Source organism: Pempheris klunzingeri, chromosome 6, assembly GCF_042242105.1.
Source record: "Pempheris klunzingeri isolate RE-2024b chromosome 6, fPemKlu1.hap1, whole genome shotgun sequence".
In the NCBI taxonomy this organism is placed as follows: Eukaryota; Metazoa; Chordata; class Actinopteri; order Acropomatiformes; family Pempheridae; genus Pempheris; species Pempheris klunzingeri.
The window spans coordinates 10,445,380-10,464,448 of NC_092017.1; the positions used below are offsets into that span (position 1 = coordinate 10,445,380).

The 19,069-nt window shown below is 41.5% G+C and overlaps 2 protein-coding genes and 1 long non-coding RNA gene across 3 annotated transcripts; 2 read left to right on the forward strand and 1 right to left on the reverse strand.

Annotated features, from left to right (window-relative positions):
- Positions 1 to 427: 427 nt before the first annotated feature.
- Positions 428 to 5,189, forward strand: fstl3 (follistatin-like 3 (secreted glycoprotein)). Its single transcript, XM_070832535.1, has 5 exons — positions 428 to 655; positions 1,108 to 1,293; positions 3,105 to 3,320; positions 3,436 to 3,663; positions 3,806 to 5,189. The coding sequence occupies exons 1-5, from the start codon at positions 586 to 588 to the stop codon at positions 3,856 to 3,858; spliced, it is 753 nt and encodes a 250-aa protein (XP_070688636.1). The 5' UTR covers positions 428 to 585; the 3' UTR covers positions 3,859 to 5,189.
- Positions 5,190 to 10,266: 5,077 nt separating this feature from the next.
- On the reverse strand, positions 10,267 to 13,048 carry LOC139203029 (uncharacterized). The gene is made up of 2 exons (XR_011584369.1): positions 12,231 to 13,048; positions 10,267 to 11,687 (listed from the first exon to the last, which is right to left on the reverse strand). It is a non-coding gene; the product is annotated as an uncharacterized lncRNA (long non-coding RNA).
- On the forward strand, positions 12,354 to 18,874 carry LOC139203028 (E3 ubiquitin-protein ligase RNF126-like). Its single transcript, XM_070832658.1, has 9 exons — positions 12,354 to 12,453; positions 13,764 to 13,822; positions 14,835 to 14,895; positions 15,326 to 15,561; positions 15,671 to 15,739; positions 15,835 to 15,904; positions 16,123 to 16,216; positions 16,833 to 16,948; positions 17,070 to 18,874. The coding sequence occupies exons 1-9, from the start codon at positions 12,379 to 12,381 to the stop codon at positions 17,247 to 17,249; spliced, it is 960 nt and encodes a 319-aa protein (XP_070688759.1). The 5' UTR covers positions 12,354 to 12,378; the 3' UTR covers positions 17,250 to 18,874.
- The last annotated feature ends 195 nt before the right edge of the window (positions 18,875 to 19,069 follow it).

Genomic DNA, 19,069 nt, shown 5'->3' on the forward strand with positions numbered 1-19,069 from the left:
AAATAGAATTTAAAAAAAAAAAAAAAAAATGACTTCAAACTTTTTAACGAGGTTACTTTAAGAGGTTATTATGCAATAAAGTATTTTCCCAAATATCTACACAGCTAATTCACTCAGTCTTTTCAATAAGCTGCATGACAAAAAAAACCTTAATTTAAAGTTTAATAATGAAAAAGCTAATCTAAAGCCCTCTCCAAATCTAGAAACTAATTAGTCTTTAATTAGTCTAATATGGTGTGAAGATGTTTAGTGAGGTCATGTAAGTGCCCTGCGTCTGGCGCTGGAGGGCATGGATCATTTCCCGACTCTGGAAATTAAGTCAGAGTCAAACTGTGTCCTGCCCTGGCTTATTACTGGCTGAGAGGATCGCCCATCCCAGCAGCATAATTCCATCTGGGCTAAATATTTATACAGAGGGGGAACGACATCACTTATCCACAACACATTCATTCACATAAGGGAGAGCTACTTCCAGAGTTGAGTTGGAGTGATCCGCTCTGTTTGCCACAGGAACATCACTTCTCCCTGCTGATATTTGCGTAGGCAAGCTTTCAGAAAAGGGTTTTGTACCAACCAGAGTGCACAATGAGCTTCTCCTTGTCTATTTTCAGTGTGATTCTCACGTTGTATCAGATTGGGAGGAATCCTGCCAGTGGTGAGTGAACTTTTTTGGTTTTCTTTTGTTTTTTATTTTCATGTTTTGAAAAAGTAGGACCATGATGTGTAATGCTTTTAAAACAACTGAATGAATAAATGAATCCTCTCATATTATCATACTGATAAAGTACTTTATTCCAGAATGCATGTTTATGTATTACCTTTACCTCAGCCTTTTGGAAAATAGTCTGTTTTAAACATATATATATATATATATATATATATATATATATATATATATGCACACACATACAGTAAATTCCTGTCATAACATCCTGGCAGACACATGCTATATGTAGGCATTTCATTATCGAAAAAAAACAGTGGAAAAGTAGACAATCATTCAGAATGGTAAAATATACTTTTTATATGTTTTTTCTTATATATTTGTTGATATGTGTTTGAGTAAATTAAGAAGTTTTCCGTATGTCTGTGTCATACTATCTCCAGCCGGGATGTGCTGGCTGCAGCAGAGTCAAGACCAAAGGTGCGACATGGTGCTGATGAGAGGGGTGACCAGAGAGGAGTGCTGTGCTGGGCACCGCTTGGACACCGCGTGGTCCAACACCAGCCTGCCCATGAATGAGGTCAGCCTCCTGGGTTTCCTAGGAATCGTCTCCTGTAAACCATGCAAAGGTAAACAAACGAACCATTAAAAAGCTGATTTAGTTGAATCTGCCAAGTAGAAGGAATCCGTTACTAGTGTCCTGCTTTGGTTTATCACTGCGGGGCGTAACATTAGTCATTGCTTGTAACCCAAGTTAAATACAGTACTAAGCTGCTTTAAACCCACATGTAAACTGCTAACAGTCACATTGTGAATAAACATTGTAAAACATTTCACTGGAATGGTAGTTTGAAGGTAAGTACTGGCAGGTTTAATGACTGTTCTTGAATATTACTTGCAGACTTAAAACAAAATATTTACTTCGTGTTTTAAATATCACAGGGGCAAAATTGGCGACTCCACAAAATAACTCTTTGTTGTTGTAGAGTTGGTGAAAGTTAATTTAAACCACACCACTTGTGAATCAAGATATTTACACAATAACTTCCCGGAGCAGCTTTCTAACAAAATGCAGACGTGGACCGAGGAGAGGCGTTCCACATAACTCCACCCAGCTGTCCTGAGAAGCTTCCCCTCCTGGAATCTCTGCAAGGTTCATTCAGGTTCACTTGCAGATAAATTCTGTTTTCATGAGCAGCACTTGCACTATGTAATCATGGGCCAAAAATGTGAATTTCTCCATGTTGATAAGTAAAACTCTAGCCACTGGCATTTTTGGGAAAATACACCCAACGACAGCCCACAGGTGTTTCTGGCCTCATCACGCGGCTTAGAGAAAACCGAGTATGTTATTTAGATAAACCTGAAAAAAGCAGAGGGACCACAGTCGAAGGTAGCCCACAGCTTTGCAAAAATGACTCACATAAAGGTAAACAACCGGATCACACTGAAAATGAATGAAGTCGGCAGAAGAAACCTCTATCCTTGTTCCCTCTCCTTCACTTCGCTTGTGTATTCACTTTCTCTAAAGCCAGTTAAAAAAAAGAGTCCTGCTTGCTTCCATGAGCAAAATAATAAAATAAATTCCTGCAGGCTGGAATAAATGCCTGCCACATGCCCAGATGTCTGGGACTCATAATGTGCAGCGCTATCTTGATCATTTGGAATTTTGTGGAAGAAAATGCGTCGGTATCATGAAGGTGACGCCAGTGAAAGTTTAGTGGTGGCTTGTCAATTCAGGGACAGACGGCTACATCATCACAAGAAAATGTATACACAGCAAGAGACAGAGTGAAAGATGGAAATCACCCAAAAGAAACAAAGCACGGCTCTGAACTAAAGCAGGATATTGAAGTGCTGGTAGAGACAGGAAATAAGAAATGAGCTCCTCATTGTTGACAGAATCCTCTGGACTCGGAGCTGATCAGGCATCATCTCTAAAGACTCAGAAAGGTCCTGGGAAGAGACCTGTGTGCATTGTCTGATGTTCACTCTGCACTGTGTAGGATTACAGTTCCTACTGTGCTTTGACATTATGGGGTGTCAGAGCAGCCCGGGGCTTCCTCGCTTCTCAGCCTGTAAACTCCTCTGACAGCTATTTGAACTCCGTCTACCTCAGAGCCCCTCCGTCCCCCTGCAGGAGCTTAGCCCAGTCTGTGTGCAGCCGTACACATAGATCTGTTATGAAAACACGCCAGCCTCACATTCCACCAGGCGAGACACCCCTGTGTGTAATGGTCAATAAAGAGATGTGATTATTGTAAATATTGTGCAAGGTGAAAATTGTGTTATGGTCTGGGAAAACCCCAGATCTCAAGCTTGTTTTGTTTGAAAATGCCTGCGGATCACCTGATGTCTGCAGACTTGTTAATACAGTAACACTACACTGACACTGCGCAGCGCTCACGCACATATGAAACCACTCGCTGTGCTTTTGTAGAGACTTGCGATGGAGTCAAATGCAGCCCCGGGAAGGTCTGCAAAATGAAGATGGGAAGGCCCCAGTGTGTGTGCTCTCCAGACTGCTCTCACATTACCCGGAAGCATGCTGTGTGTGGCAGCGACGGGAAGTCATATAAGGATGAGTGTACTCTGCTGATGGCTCGCTGCATGGGACACCCGGACCTGGAGGTCATGTACCAAGGAGACTGCAAAAGTAAGCAAGATGTGTCTGGCTTATGCTTTTTCCAAGCTAAGTTGTTCTGCAGATAAAGCAAAATATCAGACTTTGTTGTTTGTTAACAGTCCCACTGTCTTTGTGCCCTGCACAGAGTCATGTTCCAACGTGGTGTGTCCAGGTACCCACACTTGTGTGACCGACCAGACCAACAGCGCCCACTGTGTCATGTGCCGCACAACTCCTTGCCCACTTGCAATGCCGTCTGAGCAGCCAATCTGCGGCAACGACAACATCACTTACCCCAGTGCCTGCCACCTCCGCCGGGCCACCTGCTTCCTCGGCCGCTCCATAGGAGTCCGCCACTATGGCCACTGCAACAGTAAGGCTACAGAAACACCTGGCATTTTCTCTTTTTACCTGCTTTACTCACCTGTGATAACATAATCTGTAATAACATTATGTAACACTGGGGTTTCTACAGCTCTCATGGAAGTTAATTTTCTCTGTTCTTTTGGTTGTAGCTCCCCCTCGGAAATCCCAGGATTTCGAAGGCAGTGAGGAAAACGCAGTTTAAATGGAACTCCTGACACAGTCTTTTTTTAAGACATGACAAACATTTCCAAGTGTCACACCACTAGCTTCCCACGATGACCTCTTTTTTATTTTCTGACAATCACTCGCCCTTCCTTTGTACCCAGAATGACGATACATTTGATATGGGAGACATACAGTAGTGTAACTGCCTCAAAAAGAGCTACAAAACCCTGTGAGCAATTTGTGTTAATCTTGTGTTATTTGGGAAACAGAGGCAGGTGAAGCCTGTGTCCCTAGATCGAAATATCACATGAGCTCTTTGGGAGATGTGTGCATATTGTAAATAGAATACCACTGCTATTTATTGGAGAAGGTATCAAACTCTATTTATGTTTTTATCATAGTAACAAATCCATATATCCTTGGGAAAGCTGATGCAAGAAGTGTATTTATTGTGTTTTGTTTATTGTGTATGAACAATAGCAGTCACTGGCATTGGCATTTTACAACCTTTTACAGGTTTTACGGTTCTCACAAACAAACTGTTTTCCCACAAACGCGATGGAAAGCAACACTAATTTGTTTGGAAAGTTGACACCACTTCATAGCCTGCCAATGTGGGTTTAATTCACCACAAACGAGAACAGGACAGCGACCATTGTACTCCATGTACTTTAACTTTGGTCTGGAGGTGAGGAAGGGGTTCAGCCTAAACAATCCTGTATAGTCTCTCTCGCCTTCTCCCCGCCACACATGTTTACTGGGGATCTTAATCCAAGCACTCGGCAACCCGCCGATCACTAAAATTAACAGTTTGGTTGGGTTTGTAGGAGTCTCAGAAGACTGTTGGTACAACCCCAAGCCCTCTACAATACCTCCTCTGTTGAGTGCTTGGCTTTGTTTTCTAAATGCATTTTTGTAGGTCGTGCAAGTTCATTCTCTTGCTGTTCTGCTGCTTTGATTTGATTGGACTTTTTTTTAAAGAACTTACTGGACAGACAAATGTAATTAGCATTGTCTGATTGAACGCAAAATTAAATTTGTCTGAGAATCGACAGCAATATAGGCCAAATGATTAAACTGGCATCAGAGATGAGTCTATCTGTTCATTGTTGACACTAGTAAACCTGGTAGATGTCAATACAAATGGCCAATCTCAAATGGTTAAGTGGTCCAATTGAATCTTCTTTAAACCCAAAGCAAGTGTCTGAAATACTTTAAACAACCCTTTTAGTGTATTATGGAACTTTCAATGACTTACCTGTAAATAACAGTCTCATGTGTACCTACCTGTGTACCTACTGTGAAATCGAATGATAAATGCATCAACATATTTTTGTACTGCCATTTCAAAACAACATAAAGTTTAATATTTGTCACAATGCCTCTTTCTTTCTTTCTTTCTTTCTTTCTTTCTTTCACAGCTTGTAAAATGGGAACATACTTTGTTCTTGGCAACAGAAAAGGCTTTGGAACCCACTTTTTTCCTTATTGTGTCTCAACATGTTGTCTGTATTGCATTATAGCACACTTAATAATACACACAGCACTCTACAACTGTGAAACTGTGTCTGACATGCATTTTAAAATATTTGGATTTTTCTAAACTGTGTCACAGTCTTAATCATAGCCAGTTTCAGCCAAATGAGATCATACTTGCACCCCGTGCAAGTGTGGACAGCTTTCCTCTCCTGCTGGGGTTTAGGGCGGTGGGTCAGGCTCCAGCAGCCAGCCAGGCACTCGATTTATGCGTGCGGTGGTTAGATCTCGTCTCCTGTGCGTGCAGTGGCTGAGTGGCCTCTCCGACAGGCCTCTCAAGGCCTCATGTGAGACGCGACGGAGAATCAAATCCAGGCTGGGTGGCTTGTCTCCCCTGTCTCCCCAGGGATATCCCTCTGCTCTAGATTAGGTGGGAGGGGTCAGAGGGACGGAGGGCGAAGGAACTGAGGAATGAATGTTTCAAAGTCCTGAGGCCTGGGCACTGACTCACTTTCCTGTGTAAAGTACCTCCCTTGTTTTTCTGTCTTTCTCTCTTTTTCCTCTGAATCCTACGCTCCGCCATGCTGCAGCATCTGGTTCAACTTTAGGGAGATGTTTATATTCCTGTCCAAGTACCCTTTTATTACACTGGGAATTAAATTAGATGTTTTGTTAGTACGAACAGGGCAGATAACAATGCCACTGAGGGGCTGTTGCTGTGCACATAACACACAAAGACACAAAATTGTCTTTTTCAGAAATGTATCTTCAAATGTTTTCTATAAATGTATATATGGTTGTCATCAGGCATGCAGACATGACCTCAGTGTGGCCCGCTTGACATTTGTGGGCAGGAACTTCTGTCCAATGAGGCCCCCCACACCAAGATGTATGTGGAAAATATAATGTTAAAGCCAGTTATAACCATACCTTTATGAGTGCGAGCCATCTATAAATTCTTCTGTGGCCCACATGATAAACTCACCAAACTAGTGTTCCTCGCCATAGTGGCAACCCCACAGGAATTTGCAGTGAACACCCATTAAAATAAAGCATTTGCCACACTTTGCGGTACATATGTCGAAATGGCTGTGGTCTTCCAGTAAAACACACTGTAACTGAAAAATAAGTCGAGATAGCACTTTTGATACATGTATCTGGACAAACCATTCTGACCGACAAAAAAGAAAAAAATCCCCTTTGCTGTTGTCATTATGACTGTGTAATAGCTTCACCAGGACAACCTGTGCATCATTACCACGGAGCCCTCTGACTGCTGTCGGATGCGATGCGCCTGTGTCACACCAGGGGTGGTAATGACATAACCACAGAGTAAACCTATGAGCCATTTCAGAGCTATTCTAATTACACTCAACACGAGACCTCAGGAATTCTCTGCCCACTTTATTCCATATTTCATTCTTTTTTCTACATGTCATGGTCTGTGGTGCCACCCGTGAGGGGTCAGCCTCACTTCCACTGGATCCCAGCTTCGTGTGTGTGTTTGTTTGTATGTGTAAGTGCGTGGGTGTGATTATGGGTGCATCTCTACTGCCGGAGCTCACCTGTTATGAGCATGGGATCAGTCACACACGTTACATCACAACCTCTGACTGAGCTGTTTATACCCCCACAAACACATGGGGCTATAATGCGACGCCCACACTGACATTTCAGGGATGTGTAATCATCCTGCTCTGTTATGTCAAGCTTCTTTCTCAACGTCCACATGGCATCATTTCCGCCAAGTTGCCATACTATTTCCAGTAAGTTAACAGCCAACATTTAGATCTGAAATGATGTTGTGATGAGACCAGGCGCTGCGGAGTGTCTCGGAGACCACCCACTCTCTGGATCACGCCACTGGATTGTAAACAGCTCTGTCCCACAGCTGAAACTAATAGATCAGATCCATCACTCCATCAGAATATATCTGCCTCAGACATGATTTCCCAGACTTGCTTTGTTACCACATGTGCATTACATTTAAGTTTTGCCAATTGATCATTATGCTGACAAAATGGCCTGCACTCCAGTCTTATAGTTTATACTGCTACAAGTTTGATTTTGCACCCTTATTTGCAACATAAATCATCAGTTCAACAAGTTCAGTTCAACAACTGAGAATCCAGGCAGCTTTACTGCAAATAAGCAGTGTTTGTCAGGGATTTGGTCAAGATCGGATCACCAACAACAAATCAGCAGAGTTAGGAAGTTGTGCAAAATGCTAATTGTTTCCAATTACTCTTGGTGAATTGTTTCACTTCCTCGTCATGACCTCTGGGACTGCTTTTCTCCTGGCTCTGTGCGTGTGTGGTCCGGTACACAGGAGGACAGTGCACTGGGGATACGACAAAACATACAGTAAAGCTTTGAAAAATGTGATGTCATGTAAAATATCACTTTGTTATCATATTCAATAAACATCTATGTACTGTCTAAGACCTCAGGGGTTTAAAAGTGTTTGGGAACGCGTGTGCCGGAGACAACTAGAATATGAGATTCTTACCTCCTCTGCCTTGGCACTGACAAGGTCACTGAATGAGGTCTGGTTTGAGTTCATGTTGAAATATCAAGCCACATAACTGAAAAAAGTCAATGAAGTGTGATAATTGGGCTACACTTAGTTCCCAAACTTGACTAAAATTGAGCCCAATTGTGCAATTTGAGGCTTGGAAAATTACCAGGCCATGACCATAATTTCACATAGGCCTTGGCCCAGATACCTACTTGTTTATAATGGAAAGTAGATTATTTAGCATGGAAAGTTTGCTGTTAGTTATGCCATGCAAATTCAGCAAAGATGAGAGTGGGAACATTGCCTTGGTTCGGATTTCATCCGATTTTATCAACAGCTACTTTCAGTTGAACAGCTACAATAGCCATTTGGACACATGTAATTAAATCATCTGTTAGGAGATCCTCTGCTTGTTGAAGGGGACAACGTACCGCAGATGAACTCAAGAGGCCCATATGGGATCTATTCCTCCAGACTACAGAGCTGCACGTCTTGTAAACAGACTGATGGTCAGTTTTAGATTAGAGGAGCAACTGCACCCAAGCATTGTGCTATTAGCTCCAGACACACAACTGTTCCAGCAACTCTGGAAAGCCCACGTAACACACACAGAAGGGCTAAAAACAAATCCTCACCCACACTCTCGTGCACATAAACAGACACTGATTCACATATTGCCAGAATGAATGCCAAAAACAATACACCAGATACCCCAGCGGGGAAAATTCTACAAACCCCTACTCTCATACATACACTATGTAATTGTCATTTTTTGTTCTCATCTCACTCTCAGCCACCTGCTGGGGAATTTCTGGACAAAATAAAAATTCTTGTCTCCTGTGGAGCTTTGTGGTCGGTGTTGGTATGTTGGATCGGCTGGATGGAACAGATAACATAGTATCTTTCCAACATGTTGTCTTTTGTGTCCTGTGCTTAATGTGCTTGTGCTGACTGTATAATGTATTACATCACTGTGTTTTGTCACTCATTGTTGGTTTGCCAGGCTCTTCTTACAATATTATAAAGCCTTGGCCCTTCAGAAATTTCCCAAATTACATTTATATAACCAGCAAGCGTCTCCCACTCAACTAGTCCACAGCCATGCTAGTGGTTCTCTGAGGTTATGCACAGTGGTGCTTTGACCTAAATGCTTTGGTTATTTAACAAGCTCACAATGACAATTAGACCATGCTGATGCTTAGAGAGCAGTTTAGTTTAGCATTTAAGCATGCTGACATATGCTAATTAGCACTAAACACAAAGTACAGATGAGGCTGATGGGAATGTCATTAGTTTTGCAGGTTTTTGGTCATGAACCAAAGTATTGGACAAATTAAATTTCTGCCCTGATGATGACACTACATCAAAGGTTAAGGGGTCACTTAAGTTGAGGGCATCATGAAAGTCAAAATCACTTCAATCCATCTAATAGTTGAGGAGACATGTCACTAAAAACCAAACCTGTTATATGAAAAGTTATATGATTACCAAAGTTATTAGGCCGACCGATCATCCTTAGGACAATGCTAGCATGGTTAAAAAGCATTGAGTGAAAAGTATTTAAACTGTTTAAAACAACGGTACTTTGACCTGAGTGCAGTGCGCATGATTAGGACAGATTGCTACAATCTCATGAAGCAAAGGGTCAGCGAAAGCAGAGAAAGTCAAACTCTGCCAAAGCATCTGCAGCGAGTGACCACAAACACTCTACTACCACAGAGGCGGTTGAACCTAAGTTGTTAATTGTACACATATGTTCCTCCAGTAACATCTATATTTTGTTAGCTGCCCAGTGATGTAATCCCAAACAGTTATGTATTGATGTACTGAGGGATTTTGTTCTGGAGCGCAAGCAGAGCGGAAAAACACTGCACAGAGCAGAAGGGATACCCGCTGTGATGTGTACATACATGCTGAAGACATGTTGGCTTTCAGTGTTAAATACAGTTTTGTCTATCATCAGTGTTGACCTTTACAGCCTTCTTGCTGTTCCTCCAGGGATGTTACAGTGTGTGTGTGTGTGTGTGTGTGTGTGTGTGTGTGTGTGTGTGTGCGTGTGTGTGTGTGTGTGTGATGCACAGCTCTTGTGACACATGGCCTCAGACAGAGTGTGTCTGGAGGGAGAGAGAGTCTTCGATGGGTGGGACTGAAAACAAGTGACGCATGACTAAGAGGCCCAGGAAGTTCCAGCAGGCGGCTGTTATTGCTGAGTGTGTGGGTGTGTGTGTCTATTTGTGTGTTTATGTGTGTGTGTGAGTGTGATTCGGGGGCCCAGAGGGACTGTGTGGGGCAATCCCGGCTGGAGTGTCTGGAAAAACTCTATGGAGTGACAAAAGCAGCAGTGTCCCTTCCAGCATATCTGTCTGCTGCTTTGGATTCAATACTTCATTGCCTCTTAGAGTGTAAAACCGAAATAAAAAGTGGACAGAGAAAAGAAAAAGAGCTACTTAATTACAGAAGCAGGAAGAAATTTAATTAGCTACGTCCATTCATTGCAGTGTTTTACAACATGTGTTCAATGTTTTAATCAGCATTACATTTTCTGGTCAGCATATTCAAAAATCCGCATCAGTAGTGACCTAAAACTACACAACATGGAAGGTCCCTCTGTCTGGTAGAGTTGTTTACTGCTGCTCACATGACCTGTCTCTGACCCAGAGTCACTCACTTCCCAGATCGCATTGCTACAATGAGCATTCGACTGGGATGGCAGTGACGCACTGGGCGCAGAAAGACAATAGCTTACCTCAGCCAGGCAGACATAGCAAACCTCAGTGCTATCAGACCCTCTCTAATCTCAACCCATGGGACAGCCGTGTCGCTCCTGCTCCCACATGGCCAGATCAGACACAACGCCGGCTGAGAGAGGACATTAGGACTTAACTAGGTTACATTTTGAGATTTGCTGTGAGGAAACAGACGCGGCCTTATTAGAACTAATCATATCTATGCTACGTTTGCCATGTTGGGAAATTAAGGCATCGTGTCACTGAGATGTTTCAGCTGTTCCCCTGTAAGGGCAGCAAAACGTGTAACAGATTTTGGCATGATGGTGAAACAGAGCAGTGTGTTGGCTATATGGCTGATATTGAATAGCATATGGATACATGGCCATACCAATACAATGTATTTAATTCAAAACAGTGCACTCATAAAACACAATGGGAGCTGCTTGCATCCAGCCCTTCTCTCAAGAGCATAAAACTGAACATTTGTAAATAAAAATCAGGCCAGACGGCTTGAGAGATGTGATTGGCTGATGGGCAGTCGGATGGGAACTCCTACTTACACTCAACATGTGGTGCCAAGCGCAAGAGACACTCCAGACTTGTGTGACATGTTTATAGCCGTCAATCTTCAGTTATGGTAATCGCATTAAAGATACATGTGAAAAAAAAATTATTGAGGACGCTTTAATTTACGACTTTAAAAATAAAAACAGACCATAAAACAAAACAAAATCAATCATTTCTTCCCTCCAGTTCTTGTGTAACAAAGTGGTCTCTGAGACCTTCATTGCTATCTCAGAGCCGCCGGAAGGCCGCCAACAAGAACTTGGCTGTGTTCACATAAAAAAGGAGACAATGTCTTTCCCATGTGAGAGGCTACTTATTTACTGTTCTATGTCTCAGATATGACACTTGATAAAATGGTGCCAGCGAATTCTGTCAGATAATCAAGGACAAGACACAAATCCATGTTTGTCGAGATGCGTTGCTCAAAAACACTAAAAGTATACCTGTTGGGCCAGAGAGGTGGTTGACAGGGTTCCAACGGGAAAGTAATGTGTCAAAATAAGTCCACTGCAATGCCAGATTGCAAAAACACATCTCTGGGTTTTATGTGAACAGGATGAGCAGGGGGCCCTGAACCTGCAGGGATAGGACATGAGTTCAGTGGAGACACAGTGTGGTGATACATGATGCAGATTTGTTTGGGCTACATGAACCAGTCTTTTAGTGCTTCACTTATCTAAGGCTACCGCAAATACACATGAGTATAAATTTAAAACCTCTTAGCCAACATATGACAACTTGACTGAAAACCTCAATTTCCTAATCAAACTTACCTACAGTGCATTGAATCTTCAGTTTCCTTCCCACAATGTGAAATACAGTAACACTCCTCAACACTTGATACACAAAAGCACCACCATGTGGCTATATTCTATAAAACACATGAAGGTTAGGGGCTGTCAAATGCAGATAAGTTAATGATTTCACAGTAAAATAAGATGCATATCTATTCCCCATCTTAACATCTATTGTTAAGTAATTAATCAATCATTTCACTAAACTCAATTTTAAAATTTCACATTAATCTAGGTCAATAATTTTGTAATTCCTTTAAATGACCCATCCAGTTATGTTCCTTTTTTTTTTTTTTTTAGCTTTTTCAGTCAAGGTGGAAATTACCTTTATTCATACAGCACAGTTATATCATGTTTTGTATGCAGCAGCGCAGTCGTCTCAATCACATGGTTGTCGTATTTTCTAGGAGGTTAACATTGACCTCTCCGGTGCTCCGTAGTCCTTCCCCCTCTCTCCTGTTTAGTGGCTAAAAATGGCTGAAGCTCCTCCATGGCCCAGCCGGTTCTTCTGTCACAGATGCTCGGCAGAGATTAGTCCCCGGCTCCCCGTAAGTATCATGGACAGAAAGTAAAGATGGATACAGTTGAGCTAATGAAAAATACAACAGTGTCGTTGTTAGTGTAGCAGAAATCGCTGTAGCGGCGGGGCCAACAGTTAGCATGCTAACGGTATTAGCTAGCCGCTAGGAGGTTCCGTTTATCTTGCTAACGCGACCCAGTGTTACTTAGCTTGTTATCTCAAGTAATGGATCAGTCAGCAAACAAACACGAACATCTTAATCATTACACACAGAACACTTGTACTTTTCTAGTATGATTTGTAGCAACGTTTGGTGGGATATTTTTCTTTAAACTACTGTGGGTTTACGAGGCATATTAGCCTAACGTTCACTATTAGCTATCTTGGCTAGCATCAGCGTCAACTGTAACACTGTGATCGCGTCTAACGATGGACATCCAGTATTCAAGGAAAACGCTGTTAACACAAATCTGCCTGACGAGTGTGTGAACTAAATTATTACTCACGTCTGTGAATGATCCAGCGGATACAATGCCTCTGCGTGCTTTTCTTGTTTTTCCATTCATAAGGCAACATCAGTGACGTGCCTGTCCCAAGCTAGAATGATCCGTCACAGAGCCGCACATGTGCCCTTCACAATGTAAAACATCAGGCACAGGCTTCTGTTGGTTACTGGCAATGACCTGTGGTCTCATTAACACATCGTGCAGATGCGCAACTGCTGTTTTATTGTGCAGAAAAGCCCGAGTATTAGTTTCATTTTGACATTTCTGGCACAGAAAATACAGCAGAATTATTTCTTTCAGTAGAAGGGTATAAAAACCAACCTCATAAGGACAAAAACATTTATATCTACACATAAGTTATTGAAATTATGTTAGACAACAAGGTTTTTATGAACCAACGAGCGGAGTGAGTGTCAGGTTACTGTCAGGCAAGGTAAAAAAGCTGTAGCTCATTCTGGTGGTGCTGGACTTTATGCTGAGGTGTCAGTGGACGTCCTGAACGGAGGTCACAGACCCAGCCGATCCCCTCAGCCGTCCTCAGTGTTTGCTTAAAGTGCTCACAGGCTACAGCTCCCACACCAGATAGTGACACAGCTGGCCGAGACACTTTCAACAGTGTCGAATGATGATAATTCTTATCTTACCAGCCAGCTGTGAGATCAAGACGTTTACACTTTGCATGCACACTTTTCACACACTGACACACTGATGGACTTTAGCTGCAGTGTTCATGCAGCTAACATTTACAAAGGATGTGAATGTTAGTGACTGTAAAATAGATATTTGAGCTTGTTATGATGAGTCTAATGTGTTTCTTTTTGTTGTCTTGCAGGAGTACACATGTCCAAGATGTGAGTCAGGGTTTATTGAGGAACTGCTGGAGGAGAGAAGGTGTGTGTAAAGTCTACATTGGATGCAATTTTTCTAATACAGGCAGCATTTGTTTTATGACTTTTATACTGTAGTCAACATGAAGACACTGCCACCACTCATAATGGATAAGAAAATTCTTAAGTATTATTAATTTTTTAAATAGTCTCAGTAAAAGTAGCTTTTAATTTTTTTTATTTATCTAGGCATTATCTTCATATGTTTGACCATCATTCCTATTATGTTATTCACCAACATTAAGTAGCTGACATTTGGGGTAAAAGTGCAGTGCAAAACACCAGCACCTGTTGGCGCATGTGTGTCAGAGTGAATATCAATAGGTAGTTTAAAAATCTGAAATAAAATGACACGTCACTGCATAACATAACTTTGGAACCTATTGATTTATCTCTTAATTCATACAGAATTCATCTTTGACCCATACTTACAAAGGGCACTGTAATACACATCAACTGTAATTGATGAGAATCTCATCAATTATTAAATGATAGCCTGTACTTAGTCTTCATTTTCTCTCCTCCGCTCTACTGTCATTCTGCCTTCTCTCCTCTTCCACTACTTCTGCCTGCAAACTTGTCTGATGGGGTCACATTGGGAACGAGTAACTTCAAATAATTCTCTCACATCACACATATTTGACCATGCAGCCAGTAAGACCATTCAAATATTGTATGATCCACCGCTAACATTAAGTATTTGAGCATTAGTGGGCATTTCTTTCTGCCTGAGGAGAAAATGCTGAACTCCCACTGTTGTTTGTTTGGTTGTCATGGCTTTGCAAATGGTTGGCGTCCTGTCACTGTTCCAGCCACTCATCTTCAGAGTAGAGAGAGAGTAGACAACCATTCATCTGAGTTCAGTGGAGTGGACACAGCTCCACTAATTTTATAGCAGCAGGCACCTGTTGCAAAATGTATATAACAGAAACACTGTGGTGGGAAAAAATAAAAGAATCTCCTTTACTGTTACGAAGTCAAGACATGACTTTGTCAACTATTTGTTCCCTGTTTAGTGCTGACAATGGCTCCATGTCTACCATCTCCAGCGGGCCCCAGAACCAGCAGCCATTTGAGGTTTCTGACCAAACTAATAACTATTACACACATCTCTCTGACCTACCACACTGTTGCAACATCTCAAAATGTTTAAATGAAATTCCTTGATGTTTTTGTTGATCTAGTACTAGACATAATGTAAGTTCATCTTAGACTTTACACTTGTGTTCTTGCAGTTAACCACAGCTTCACTCTTCATAGTAATGTTATGTTGAACATGTTTAGCTCAATATGTAGTTTATGTAAGCGCAGTGAGAAGACTTACGGAAAATTACTGGAGCTGTGATGATAGTGTTACTTTAGCGAACAGGGGAATTGTGTGTATCAGCATGCATTGCCTATGAGCTGAAATTTGATTTGACACTCATAAAACCTCATTTGTTTCTACCACCAAGACTACAGCGCCCATGTTTTTCTGAGTGCTTTCATCCTTTTTTTTCCCTCCCAGAATGTGGACCAGCACTTGTTTACGTTCCCTTCGGGCTACGGTCAGTTTGCCCTCGGTGTCTTTGACGACCGCTTTGACTTCGGGGCTGGACTGGGAACAGAGGACAACCGGGATGCTGAGAACCGGCGGGAAAGGGAAACGGCATCACGGCAACGATATGGTGCCAGGCAACCGAGGAGTCGTCATGGATCGAGGCGACAAGCAGGGAGGCACGAGGGAGTTCCCACTTTAGAGGGGTAAAGAGCAAAGTCTGTGATTTCCTTAATTGCAAACTGTGACATTTGAAAATCAGTTTCATTTCTGCCTCAATACATCTGTATCATAGCTGTATGCTCTCTTTTGTAGAATCATTCAACAACTAGTGAATGGAATAATTGCGCCTACTGCAATGCCAAATATTGGTGTTGGACCCTGGTAAGTCTCTGGAACAGAGCTATAATAAACCAGTAATCAGTTTTTGAACAAAATGTGGTGGGTGACTTCTAACTGTTCTACTGTTTCTTTTAAAGGGGTGTTCTTCATTCAAATCCTATGGATTATGCCTGGGGCGCTAACGGACTAGATGCAATTATAACTCAGGTATTTCTCAAGAAACCATTGAATATTTAAACCAATACCTGTTCTTGTTCAAAGAGAGTGGATTTAGATTATATCTATTATTATTATTATTATTATTATTATTATTATATCTATCTTTTGGATGTTAGATGTTGTGTAAGAATATAAGCAGTGTGTGATATGTATACATGTAATTCAATCAGTTTATTTTTGAATCTTTTCTTCTTTCTCATTTTTAGTTATTAAACCAGTTCGAGAACACGGGGCCTCCTCCTGCTGATAGGGACAAAATAAAAACTCTTCCGACAGTACAAATTACAGATGAGCATGTTGGTAAGTTAAAACATATCCCTCACCATTGGTGTAATAAAATGTTTTATGGCTGGTTTCCTGTTTTTTTTTTTTTTTTTTTTTCCTTTCTTCTGATATATTAGAGAGTGTTATTTGCAAAGTTGGATGGCAGCATAGTTTTCTTTACGACAGATGGTTGCATGCTGTTAAGTACCATTTTGTCAGGCTTCAGTTTTAAACCTTAGAAGACATTTTGAAGCATTTTACCATGGATTTACGTTAATCCAAGAGCTCAAAGTTGTGTTTCTGTAAAAAAAAAAAAAAAAAAAGAGAGAATGCTAGTGACAGATAACTCCAGCCGTTTTGAAATCATCATTATCCTAGTTACTTACCACACCCATCACATCAGGCTTTAGAGAGCTGGTTGTGCAACTGCCACTTTGTATAGCTAAAGGCAAGTCAGACCAGTCGCTTAGCATCCAACCCTCTGTGTTCCAGACTGGCAGCGTTTTATTGTGTCAATAGCTGTCAGCTATGAGAGACTGTTTTTCTATATACCAGTGATAGTTCCTAATGTAATGTCACTGTTGGTGAACCTTTTAATCCAAAGCCACTTTGGAGATCACATTTAACACTCTTAACATGCTTTGTCTTTCAGCTTCAGGGCTGGAATGTCCAGTGTGTAAAGAAGATTACAGTGTTGGAGAAAATGTGAGGCAGCTCCCATGCAATCACATGTTCCACAATGACTGCATAGTCCCCTGGCTGGAACAGGTACTACACTTCAGCTATCGAACACTCTTCCCTCTTAAATATTCACCATTTGCTCTCTGAAACTAGGGGGTAACAGTGACACTTGAACAGCGCCATAATTTTCCCCATTGTTTCTCCCCAGCATGACACTTGTCCAGTGTGCAGGAAAAGCTTGAGCGGACAGAACACTGCAACGAACCCTCCAGAACTTTCAGGGATGAACTTTACCTCCTCCTCTTCCTCCTCCTCATCCTCCTCATCTGCCTCTACCCCTCAGTCCTCAAGTTCGACCAGCAATGACAGCTCCACTGATAACTCCTAGAGACACATTTGTCCTTGTCACCCTACGAGCTGTTTATAGCTCTTAGGCTGCTGTACTTCGGAGCGGTGACCTCCAGTCTCTCCCTGCTGTAGGGCAGAGACCTGAGTGCATCTCACCAGGAGCACCCGAGCCTGATTCGGGGGTAAGTGATACGTGAGGTCCATGTATTTCTGCCCGTCCTGTTACTCCCACCTTCATCAGGAATCTGAACAAAGGAAGGGGTGGAGGCCTGGCATGCTGCTTCTATCAGGGAGGATGTGGAGAAACAAGTGGCTCGAATTGTCCGAATCACCTCATACAGAAGGGGAGAACACAAAGGAATCCAAAGGTAGAAGACTCGGGACAACAAGACAGTTGCTGTTTTTTTTTTTTTCTTTGAAATCTGCAGACTTGTATGATTTAAAATTATCCACTTTGGCCAGTGAAGCAAAAAGAGTTGTGCAGTTTTTCCTTTTTATGAGCAGCATTCATATCTCTCAGATAATATGACCCAAAGTGCACTGTAGTGCACTGCTGACGTGTGCACTTCCATGGCTTGGGATGATGTCGCATTTGATTCTTTTTAGTTCAAAAAACAAAAATTATAGGGTTATAAAATTATTTTACTGTCCAGATCTATTTACAGTTTTAAGGACTACCTGACACCACACAGGTATGATTGTTTGCACTTAAAATGATTTGTCAAATTGCAGTAATTTTGTGCTGTTTGAATAATGATGTGGATAGTCATTACTGAATCACACACACAAAGATGTTGTTTTTTTATTTTAGCTGCAACCCTAAAATGTGGATCAGCTTTTCACATCGAACTCTTCGAAACACTTGCACAAATGCATTTGTGCATTTTAACTTAAAGGTAAATTAACTATTTTCTAAAGTTGCCAGTTGAAAAACTATTGATTTGCAGTATGATTGTGTCCACAAAAAATTTTGAACTGATACAAAAAATAAAGATGTTTGGGTGCTACCACTCAGAGTTCATGTAAAGCATTCTCAGTGTATGTGTGTGTGTGGGTGTGGGTGTGTGTGTATATAATAATCTGTGAAGGTTTAATCATGAGCAGCAGTAGTCATAAAGTGGACTCAAAGACATCCATGAACTGACAGTAACTATGAACAAATGTGTTTTAATTGTATGTAAACAAAGGGGAAACGTCTGTTTTCTTTTGCTGCACTCAGTATGTGGTGCTGTGGTTGACACTAAATGGGCACGCAGGAAAAACAAGCAGGACATTTTCTAAAATTTGTTCATTGGTGTTGCATAAAAACTATCATCGCACACAAAAAAAAAATAGTCGTTTGTCCTAATACCAAATAAATAAAATAGTAGTATGGTAAGCTTTTTTGGCAAACATAAGTTATGAGCTGTGCTGTTCTGTGTTTCCCAGTCTGAATGATTTGTCCCTTTAATGGCATCTTGCAGGCCCTTAGAACAACCCAGCACCAACCAGGGAACAATGACATTCTTAGTGAGCACTGCTGGAAGTCATTTCAATGCATAATACGATTTTGAGATTGTTTTGTACTTTCAAAGGCCTGTTATGCAGATAGTAAACAGAGTCTATATTAAATCTCTCAACAGGGTACTTGCCTGTTAAATGTTCAATAAATTCTGCTTCCTTTTATTGTTTATCCACATGGGTGTATTTCCTCTGCATTGTACTGCTGTTCTCCTGTGGGGTTCAGGTTCAAAGGCCTTTAATCTGAGGGGATTGTTATGAACAGAACATTGGTCTAACTAGTGGACCAATAGATACACTTGATTTATGGCTGCGTTTGACTTTACAATGTGAAATTGCTGATGGATTTCAGGGTTTATT

Coding starts and splice junctions, on each gene's coding strand:
- fstl3 (XM_070832535.1), top strand. CDS start 586: ATGAGCTTCTCCTTGTCTATTTTCAGTGTGATTCTCACGTTGTATCAG. Junction 656..1,107: donor TGGGAGGAATCCTGCCAGTG/GTGAGTGAACTT, acceptor TACTATCTCCAG/CCGGGATGTGCTGGCTGCAG. Junction 3,321..3,435: donor GTACCAAGGAGACTGCAAAA/GTAAGCAAGATG, acceptor TGCCCTGCACAG/AGTCATGTTCCAACGTGGTG.
- LOC139203028 (XM_070832658.1), top strand. CDS start 12,379: ATGGCTGAAGCTCCTCCATGGCCCAGCCGGTTCTTCTGTCACAGATGC. Junction 13,823..14,834: donor GAACTGCTGGAGGAGAGAAG/GTGTGTGTAAAG, acceptor TTCCCTGTTTAG/TGCTGACAATGGCTCCATGT. Junction 15,740..15,834: donor AATATTGGTGTTGGACCCTG/GTAAGTCTCTGG, acceptor TTTCTTTTAAAG/GGGTGTTCTTCATTCAAATC.